Source organism: Watersipora subatra, chromosome 9, assembly GCF_963576615.1.
Source record: "Watersipora subatra chromosome 9, tzWatSuba1.1, whole genome shotgun sequence".
Classification (NCBI taxonomy): domain Eukaryota; kingdom Metazoa; phylum Bryozoa; class Gymnolaemata; order Cheilostomatida; family Watersiporidae; genus Watersipora; species Watersipora subatra.
This window is the reverse complement of record NC_088716.1, coordinates 50,095,484-50,106,305: the sequence shown is the minus strand read 5'-3', so window position 1 is coordinate 50,106,305 and position 10,822 is coordinate 50,095,484. Positions and strand designations below refer to the sequence as shown.

The 10,822-nt window shown below is 35.3% G+C and overlaps 1 protein-coding gene across 1 annotated transcript; it reads left to right on the top strand.

Moving 5' to 3' along the window:
• The first annotated feature begins 1,683 nt into the window (after positions 1-1,683).
• Positions 1,684-10,812, top strand: LOC137404617 (prohibitin-2-like). The gene is made up of 7 exons (XM_068090842.1): positions 1,684-1,902; positions 2,262-2,343; positions 2,882-2,961; positions 3,143-3,267; positions 3,353-3,503; positions 5,926-6,146; positions 10,497-10,812. The coding sequence occupies exons 1-7, from the start codon at positions 1,788-1,790 to the stop codon at positions 10,602-10,604; spliced, it is 882 nt and encodes a 293-aa protein (XP_067946943.1). The 5' UTR covers positions 1,684-1,787; the 3' UTR covers positions 10,605-10,812.
• Positions 10,813-10,822: the final 10 nt, after the last annotated feature.

Sequence of the window (10,822 nt, the reverse complement as noted above, 5' to 3'; positions counted from 1 at the left end):
TAAGAAAACAGCCTCCAGATGAAAAGTCTGGTAGAAGTTCATGAAGTCTTGGCTCATGTACCATTTATAATTCATAAAACTTATCTGTTGAAATTCTGACTTCATTTAACATTTATAAATCAAAGGATTCTGCTTCTGTCAGCTAAGGTGTAACATTTTCTTTAATAGTTGTGCTTAGAAAACACTAGAAAGGTACATGTTCCAGCCTCCATTGCATGGGCGTTTGAAAATTTAGTGTTTGGGTGACTGGTTGAAGAAATTCAAACACAGAAATTTATTTAAGCTAATAAATCAGAAACAAAGGTAGGAAAGATAAAAGTGACTTCTGCTAGCCTAAAACTATCTATTCCATCTTAGTATCAACACATAAGGCTTTTTGCTGATTTATTTCACTGCTCCTATCTCAATATATGTTTTTAACCTTGTATTTAGTAAATTGTTAGCATAAGACTATTGCCAGGTAAGATATGATAAAATTGTAAAATCGTTAACGCACAAGGTGGACTGCAGATTTTTTACTCATAAGGAAAACATATCCCATAGATTGCGATATGTTGGGTGGAAAAACACAAGCAATAGCAGTTATATTCTGTACGTATTTAGCGTATTAATAAAGTGACTAAAAATTGGGATGAAAGTGGATTAAAATAGATGCTGAAATACAATTACATTTTACAGTTTAGAACAAATGCTAAAGCTCCATTGAATAAAAACAGCATCACTAAAACATGTGCTAACTGATTTATTTCTTAAAAAATTAATTAAAGTTTGTAAATCATGCAGATATTCATTTTACAAAAACATTAACTTTACAAATGCAGGTGGCGTACTAAAACCCACACTTCACAGATAAATACAAATGAAACTTCTATCTAAAAACTATAAACATTGCATTAGGCCAAATTGTTACAATAGCATACATGTACGATATTGTTACAAAACCTACAAACTACGACCTACAAAAAACTACATATAAAAACATAATGAATTAATTATAGGTTAAGAATAGCCATGAAATATTAATAGATGCAATTATATGTTTGAAAATAAATGTTAAAAACACAAAGCATGTAGTTATATAAAGCAATTTTTAAACTACCCTAACGTATATGGGAAAAAAACAACAACCATGATATATGACTATTGATCAGACCTGCCAACTCAAGAGTGGGGCAATGCGTGAGATTTGGCCAGATTTGGTTTTGGGGCAATTGATGTATCAATGATAGTGTATATAAAATTGGGGCAAAAATCTCACGCATTTTCATTTTTTCTTTGGAGTGATTGCGTGAGTCTCACGCCCAATGCGTGAGAGTTTGCAGGTATGCTATTGATTACCACAATAAAGATTGCTCATATATACATGTATAACCATAATCTAATTTTATTCAAATCTGGACGTTTATTATATTGCAAAACCTTAAAAATGGAATCGCTAGAAATATAGTTCAACTCACGGTTTAATAGATAAACTATATCTTTTTTTAAATGATTGATTTAATTTTTTAATAATTTTTTTCAAACCTTGTTTATGCAAAAGTTGTCTTTTACAATTCTTTATTGGTTTGAGACTGTAAAAAATGTTAGTCCTAAAATTAATTAGTTTCATCATTAATATTGTAAAAAGATAGTACTTTGTAACAGTGTTTTTACCTGCAAGACGCAACCTTAGCTTACACCGTGCTTGCAGGTTGAACTTTCTTCATCCTTGCGTGTATTGCGGTTGAAAATCAAGCGTTTCAGCAATTTGTAGCTAATCCATTCGTCTTTAACCATAGCATTTAGCAATGGAAGACATTGGTGGAAGAGTTGCGCGTGGTGGAAAAGGTGCAGGGGTTGGTGTTGGTTTGCTCGGAGCAATTGGTGCCGCAGCTATTGGGCTTTACCAATCCGTTTATACCGGTAGGCGTGATTTTATATATTATTCTAGCTGCTATTATTTTACTAGAATGTTACTATTGCAAGAGTTGCACATTTAGAGGCAAAATAAAATGATGCTTTTTAACATTTTGAATGCATATGGTGAATCTTCCTCAAACTCTATTGATTGATGCGCAAGTTTTGCCATCTGAGATGAGTGTTTAGTTTGTGCAGAAATAGTAACCGTTCGTGTAAGCTTTTTTAATGTATACATAGACATACATACATGTTTCGTGTTTATGTATACTGATAAATTAATTCGATTCATATCGTTGTCGTTTACTAAGTTCTCTTTTTGTGCCATAATGGCCGATTTGATGTGTGTTTTTTTGTTCACGCAGTGGAAGGCGGTCATAGAGCAGTCATGTTCAACCGAGTAACCGGTGTGCAAAAAGATATTTACAAGGAGGGTATACACTTTAGGTCAGTACTTTCTTCAAGATTATCCAAAAGTTTCAGTTTTCTGTAGTATTTTAGACTTCATCTCTAAGTATTCATGCATTACTCTTGCGCTGTAACGTTACGCTCAACTTTAATATAAAAAATTAAATGTCATATCATGCAAGTTGTAATATTGTCCGTTCTGGGTAACATGACAGCGAACTCTTACTTCAAAGTAAAGTTATGCTACACACCTTGGATGAATTTGCAACAATAAATTTGATTTTTTAAGATGATTACATGATCCATCATTGGTAAATTGTTATATATACTATGTAAAACAAGGCCATGTTTGTTTAATTAAGTTGTTGATACAAGACTAGTGGAGCTGACTACTGGTGCTGTCTGACTGCTAATGTTCCGCACCATGTTTTAGCTACTTTTATGTTAGTAGGCACAATGTCTAGTGGTTCTGTGTTGTCATTAAAACATAGTCTCCACAAAAATTTATCAGTTGGTAGTCTAACATATAGGTTCCAGTTGGCATTAATATATTGTATGTTCTTATATTTTTCCATAGGGTACCATGGTTTCAGTATCCAATAATATATGACATTCGAGCAAGGCCAAGGAAGATTGTATCACCCACAGGAAGCAAAGGTATTTGTTAACAGTCTGGCTTAGAGGTTGCATTTACTATAATATATTTATGTATTTATGTGGACTATAACAGCCTCTTTTGTTAAATTGTTCGCTTGCGTTTAATCAGCTAACTTTGTGTACAATCTAGTTTTTAAACTATATATTTTGATGCAACAATTTGTATGTCATGTTTCACTAGACTTACAAATGGTGAATATTGGATTGAGAGTACTAGCGAGACCTGATCAGAGTCAGCTGCCAGGAATATACCAACAACTAGGGAAAGACTACGATGAAAGGGTGCTTCCTTCTATTATAAATGAGGTGAGTGCTTACAGAATTTTTTATTTTGTTGCTCGTTGATTTTGTTTGTGTACTCTTTGTTAATTAGTTCTGCTGTATATTTTAGGTGTTGAAAGGTGTCGTAGCCAAGTTCAATGCATCACAGTTGATCACACAGCGTCAGCAGGTCTCTCTGCTCATCAGACGAGATCTAGTCAGTCGAGCTAAAGACTTTAACATCATCTTAGATGATGTTTCAATCACAGACTTATCCTTTGGTTAGTCTTTTCCATTTTCTAACTTGCTGGTAAATTATGCCATTTTTCTAATTATGGGGGTCCTCCCATGTTTTGTGACGATTCTGACGACCCGACGACAGGGGTATTTAAAAAGTGACAGACGAGACGACCATTTACCAATGTAGGTGACGAGGATTGCGTAAATAGGATTACTAAAGGTACGGCTGCACGTAACGAATTTTTCGTTGGTTCGGAGTTCTTGCCGAAATCACGAAAAACGCAGAATTAATCGGTCAAAATTCACAGAATTATTTGAGCTGTGCATGCCCACCGAGTTCGTCGACGAACGCTTTTAACAGATTAAACAAATTATTAGCGAGCACGATTCTAGCGGCTTTAGCAATTAGTATAGACATGTACCGTGACACACAATAAAAATACGAAAGCATTTCAACATAGAACACACGATAAAACTGTCTAAGTCGCGCTATTGTTAGTTAGCGAACACGACTTTAGCAAATTTTAAGAAATATGTAGTCCGAAAACATAATGCGACACACAAGAAAATTATTACAGAAAGTTATCATAGTAAATACGATGCAACTGACTTGTTTGCGCTAGAGATGTCGACATTCTCTACCACAAAACTTTTGCTGCTAAAAAGGAAAAATAATTAAAAAAAATAAACAAATTGTAGTTATAGCGTCCAAACAATAAATACATTCAATAACGCAATCTAAGCAGTTGCATCGTGTGTACTATGTTGATTTGCACTTATACTTTTACTATTGTGTGTCATTATACGTCTCTTGGACTATACTAATTGCAAAAGCTGCTGAGATCGTGCTCGCTAGCACGATTCTAGCAGCGCAGAATAATTCTGTGTGTTTCAATCATTTCGTGATTTTGGTTAGAACCAACGGAAATTTTGTTACGTGTTGCCGTACCGTTACTAACTTATTATTTGTTCATAAATCACCACGGTCAACCGAAACTTCACTAGTTTTGGTTTGAAGCATCTGGCCCAGCATTTATAGACTGCCAAATAATTCAAGCAATGAAATGCCACGACATTGACAGCAAATCAGTTTCCAAGTCTGTGACTGACAGTGATTATTAAAGGCAATCTCGGTCTATTTTCAGTACAAGAAATATAGCTCTAAAAACCTAAGACGGCTGTCACTCTTCGCGGAGTAATCAGCAACGCTCCCAAACATCACTAATATGTTTGTGAAGGTCGCTGGTTGAGCCATGCTTTTGGTTAGCAGAAGTTCAAACTGAGCGAGTTTCAGATTTTTAACGCAACCCAGTGCCACCAGTATAGATATTTGTATTAAAATAACGAATGTGAAGAAAGAGGTTGTTTTGGTGACCAATTTGAAAAAGGTGACAGTGATTTTAAAAGTGACGACAGTGATTTTAAAAGTGACGACAGTGATTTTAAAAGTGACTATTCTGACGACAGCTTTGTGTGGTAGGACCCCCAATTATCTTATAAGTAGTAGATGAAAAATTGGTGCTTTTATATCGTGCAGTCTCATACAACATAGTGGGACGTCTACCTCACGTTATCACTATAGCTTGCGGTCCACCTTGAATTACTTGTCTCGCTATTGTAATTCAAAATACCACATATATTAAAATCATTTTGTGTTATTTGCAAAAATAAGCATTTCGTATATCTTCTAAAAATGCAACAAATAGATCAGTAGAATTTTTTCTCATCACCATCCAGCAAAAAGTCAAGATGAGACTAGCAGCTATCGGTTAATGTCTCGCTCTTTTTTAAGAATTCTAACCACTGTTGCTCCCTTGTCTGTATGTGTGGTCCTGTCGCTGTGGTCTTGTCACTTTGATCCTGTCACTGTATCTACGTGATGTTGTTGTTGGCTCACCATAGAATGCTGGTACCCCATAGCGTTTGAGTTGCATGAACATTGAATTGAATGAATTAGGGTTAAATTAATTTATTTACAATTACAATAAATTCCTACATGTATGTACTGTATTATTGAACAAAATTACCAAAAACTATCACATGGTACACTCCATGCAGAGTCACGCAGTCAATCTCTTTCTACCGCTGGTAGATGATGTGAGATGGTATAGCACCAACGATTTTGCATTGCTTTACAACCAAGCTGTGCTGATTTCCAGTAACATTTTCAATTAAATATTCATCTTCCCCAAAGTGTGAGTTTTTAGGTTCAGTAAAACCACCAAATTTATCTTCGTAGCGTTATGGCTCAACTATGTCTAGCTGAACATTGTTGTTAATGTGCTCAAATGAGGTTTCCTTTAACAAATTAATTTCATTTACAATCTTGAGCAATTCAAATCTTTACAGACGAGCAATTATGAAATCGATTGCTGGTGAATTTCGACAATTAATTTTTGGCTTGGTTTCTGTTTGATCTAGCAATTTGATGCCAAAGTATAAGTGGTTATACTTTGTTATTAGGGAGAGAGTACACAGCTGCTGTTGAGGCCAAACAGGTGGCACAGCAGGAAGCGCAAAGAGCTCACTTTTACGTGGAGAAAGCTCGTCAGGAGAAGCAACAGAAGGTCGTACAAGCTGAGGGAGAAGCCCAGGCTGCCAAGATGATTGGTGAAGCCATCAAGGAGAATCCTGGTTATCTTAAACTGAGGAAAATCAGAGCCGCCCAACAAATTGCAAAAACGGTAACCAGATTTATTTAATGTTTCGGTCGCTCTTGAATCCCACACATGGAAGATGCTAAGAAATTAACTGTTTTAGAATATCCACGACATGTTATTTCATTTGTTTTTGCAACACAAAACATAGTTACACGTTGTCAAAACCACTTTGAAGAGCATTACACTGGGTGATTGTGTTGTTATATTGTCTCTGGTTAGTAAATTTATATCTATGAAACTTCGTAGGCATCTTTAATGTTGCATGTAACTAAATAGTAATTTAGGACACACATTCTATCATTGTGAAATGTGATCATTATCATTCCTTAAAGGTTGACTTGCAACAAAATTCACATTACAGTTGGTATCAAAAGATGCACCATGTCTTACTCTGCTGTGTTGTAAGCGCAAAATTTGTGGAAATGTGATTACAAGCTCTTAAAAGCTAAAAAATGAATAGTTAATCGCAACCATCACAAAAATGCCGTAGTTTGGAATCCCTTTATTTCGATGACATACTCATCTTGATGTGGTTATTGTTTTGACATGTGATGTTATCACGTGAAATAAAAAGCTCAATATAAAACTTCATAGTACTAGTTTATGACAAACACTTTGGGTTTTACCTGAAAGCTCGTATTAAATATAGATGCTCGCTACTGTACAGTTTCACTTCAGTTTGGTCTAATCATCTAGTCGTAATCACATCATGTGACCCATACTTCCTGCCAAATAGCACGAACAATTTTTGCAGAATTTTTCGACTAACACAGGTGACCAACAGGCTCATCTTGTTTATCAAATGATAATATGTACCCCTTCGAGCTAAGGTTACAAAATTAAACTAATTTTTACGGTAGGTTTTGGGATATCATGGTCAAAGTGGCAGCATTACAATAATGATGAAATAGACGCGTAATGACAATAGACCTGGTTTTATTGAATGCTTGATGTATATTTGTTTGAAAATATTTTGACGAATGAGGTTGCATGAAAGTGTAAACAGAAGCCATCGTGTTCAACTACATCCCATTTGAGCCGTTTTGAAAAGGGATTCCAACCTACTACGTTTTCGGGATGGCCGTGATGAACTGTTCGTTTTTGAGCTTGTAAGAGCTTGCAATCACATTTCTACATACCGTAAAACCTCTAATTGAACGCCACCTCTATTTGAACGCCACTTCCAATTGACCGCCATCCAGAGAGAAGGGTTGAAAAATAGACTGTCACTCTCAATTGAACGCCACCTCCATTTGACCACCACTTTGACATTATTTGATCTTTACGAGCCTATAATATCAACTGATCAGTAAAAAAGTGTCCACAAAATCGTATTAATAATGAATTGTTTATATCAATATCAGTTAATCCTTTCGTTCTCCAATTCCAATTGTTGTTTTCGTTAAAACTTTGAAAACAACACCGTACCAATAATCAATATTGGTCGCAGGCTAGTAGTAGCTCTCGGTCTATCGCGGTTGTTCTAATTTGAAGTAGCCTGCATTTATAAACAAACGGTTTAAATTTATGATGGTACGTGAACTTTCACAGCAACGCTATAGAAATAATTACGGTCTCAGGCTAATAGTGGTTCCTTGTTTAACGTGGTCATGATACTTCGAAGTAACGTTATAAAAAATACAAAAAAACGGTTTAAATTTATGATGGTAGATGGAACTCTGAAAGCAACCCCATAGAAATAACTACTAACTGTCTCAGGCTAATAGTAGTTATTTGTTTTACGCGTCTTAATCTTCGAAGGACATGCATATAACACCGGTTTCCAGGGTTTGAACCAAAGGTTACGTTTATTGTGAGTAAAACTTCTACGCCTTGCATTAGTGCTAAATGCAGTGCGTGAAAGTTTGCTCTCCTAAAAAATTGTTTGGACGCTAATATCGACTGGTTCAGCAGTGCAGAAAAAGAGTTGAGGCCAGAAGATATTGTGGAAGGTATTGGACAACTAGAAGATGTTCGTTCAATCCAAAGCAACTATCAGAATGCAGCTATCCGAGCAAATGATAGAAATATTTATGTTTTAAAATGTTAATTTTTGTTTCTGCATGTGCTATAAGTGTGGTTCGTTTATGTCACTTGTTCATAAATATATACATGTATTTGTATTATTTGATAGATTATTGTTGTACAGCTTATAAATAGGCAAATTTATAGCATTTTGTTTAATAGCATCCTTGCGGCTATCTAAACACAGCTTACAATGGATCGATGCTCATAACTCCACTTCTATTGCACATAAAAAGCTAGTTTTGGCTGCAAACCGTAGCAAACATATCAGTGAGCGCAATGAGCTTTTATTCAACGATGTTAAATATATAGAGAAGATAAAAATGTTTTCAAATTTAGAGAAATAAATTCTGAAAATACCAAAAAATTGCAAAGAAGGTCACAGGCTATAATATCACCTCAGTTGAATTGCAAGCAATAGATATCATCTAGTAGAGATATTTCTCGGTTTTTGATGCACGTTTATTAAGAGATCTTTGGCAAGTTGAAGGTAAGTTAGCTGATTTATTGCATTCAAAATGTTTAATATCGGTCTACCGGAGAAGTGAGCAAAATATGGGCGACATTCGCTTTGCCAATGATAGGGCTAAATTTATCTTCCGAAAATTCTGCCGAGCTAGTTGAAAAATGGACCGCCAGCCTCCATTTGAACACCGCCTCCAATTGGCCGCCACTATAGAACAAAGGTTAGAAAATAGAGCGCCATAGCATTCAGTTAGAGGTTTTACGGTATTTTGCACCTACAACACAGCAGAGTAAGACATGGTGAATCTTTTTATACCAAATAACTGCAATGTGAATTTTGTTGCAAGTCAACCTTTAAAGCGCATCAATTATATCAGTACTTTTATAATATATTTCAGTACTTAGGAGTCTTGGCTTTCGAATGAGCCTATATTCAATACACAAAGAATAATAGAACTATGAAAAACAGGGTGTCAAAAGTATGTCCTACAATAAAAAAAAACACTTGGTTGCGGTTACCACAATGTGATGTCATAATTAGCATTTAGCCTTAGGTCGTCAATCCCTTTCACTGCCATTGAGGCTGCGCTCTTCTGTGACAATCGGTGCTCTTAAACCTAGAGAGCGCTAATAATAAACTAGGATTCTAGATAATCAACAATTCCTGGGGATTGTGCTAACGCCCGACCAATACAAACACGTGTCCTGGGTTAATAGATTTTTCGTGGAAGTATTTTCATGGATATTTGTGGAAGTAGTTGCTGTTGTAGCAGTATTATTATCTGAAGAATTTGTATCGCTTTCCATGTTGCTTTTTAAATATGATTATGCTTCAATAAATATACTGTCATTGATAAAGGTAATGAAACCACATCGATTAAATTGTGACCTGCAGTGGCGTGGCCCTAGGACTATATGTAAATTGCACTCTCGCGAGATCATGCAATGCTTGAAATTAATTAGCCGCAGTCATGCTCCTCAACATCACAATAAAAAGAGGACTAGTGCATAATATCATCGGGAAAACATAGTATGGTGCTTGGAATCTGAGCTATTTATCATAGAAATAATCTGTACATGAAGAGCTAATGGCAATGATTCCTTTGTCATCTTCATTGGTTCTCTAGGGTTGTCCTACTTTTGCCTGCCACTAGCGGCATTATCGTAGTTAATAAATAAGTGGTAAGAGCACACAACACCGAATATGAAAATTGTGACAATTTGCGAGCCTATACCATTAAACATTTCCGTGGTAGAGCTCTGGGGAAATCCTATAAACACCAATCAATGTCTGTCTCACCATGTCAAACAATGGTTCATTTGAAAGCCAAGATATTGAAGTACCTTAATAAGCTCAAACAGTACTGATATAATTGATGTGCTTTAGGGATGGTTTCATACAAAGGTGTGAATTCTATTGTAAAAATTTTTACTCAAAAACTCTGACTCCCTAACCTGATATCACTAGTAGAAAGTAAAGGTATACATACTGTTTGAAATCAAGTATCAGCTTGCATTTATAATGTGCAATAGCATGAAATTATATTTTGTCTTTAAATTTTGTCATAATTTTCTTCGAGTGTTAGAAATTGTGCTTTGGTCTGAAATTGTCCGCCACATGAGTTGCGGCGGACAGTTATAGCATTGTAAATGGCTCATAGTTGTGAGAACTATAACATCAAACTTGTTAGCAGCATTTACAAAGCTGTGTGACTCCGATATGTAGTCGTGCTTACTATTATCTGAACTTAGTTGATATACTCTACCCCTATTGTATTCGTGGCTGTACAGGCTAGTTGTTTGGTACTGTAACTGATGAAATTTCTCTCTCATTGCCAATTGGTTAGTTCACTGTATTGTATTTATGGATGTGTTGCTTTGTAGTTGACTACTTCACAAAACAAGGTCTATTTAAATGCCTCCACTCTGATGCTGAATATTAATGAAAAAGAGTTTGATCAAACTGTCGATGATATGAAGAGGAAGAAATAGAAGCGTGCATTTTTGCTATCTGGAGAACACAACGCATTTCATTATGATGCAGATTCGGGATAGATATTATGTATAATATGCATTTATTTTGCCAGTTTGTGTTGATTTTTTATTGCTTGTAAACTCAAATACATGATCATAATTACCAAGGGTGTTTTTTGTCAATATATTGTTTATATTAGTCGTGTTAATATACATTCATACATGATTTTCTATTT

Excerpts from the sequence above, each read along its gene's own strand:
- LOC137404617 (XM_068090842.1), top strand. The coding sequence starts at position 1,788 with ATGGAAGACATTGGTGGAAGAGTTGCGCGTGGTGGAAAAGGTGCAGGG. Across the intron at positions 3,504-5,925 it reads AATCACAGACTTATCCTTTG|GGAGAGAGTACACAGCTGCT; the intron begins GTTAGTCTTTTC and ends CTTTGTTATTAG. Across the intron at positions 6,147-10,496 it reads CCCAACAAATTGCAAAAACG|TTGACTACTTCACAAAACAA; the intron begins GTAACCAGATTT and ends GTTGCTTTGTAG.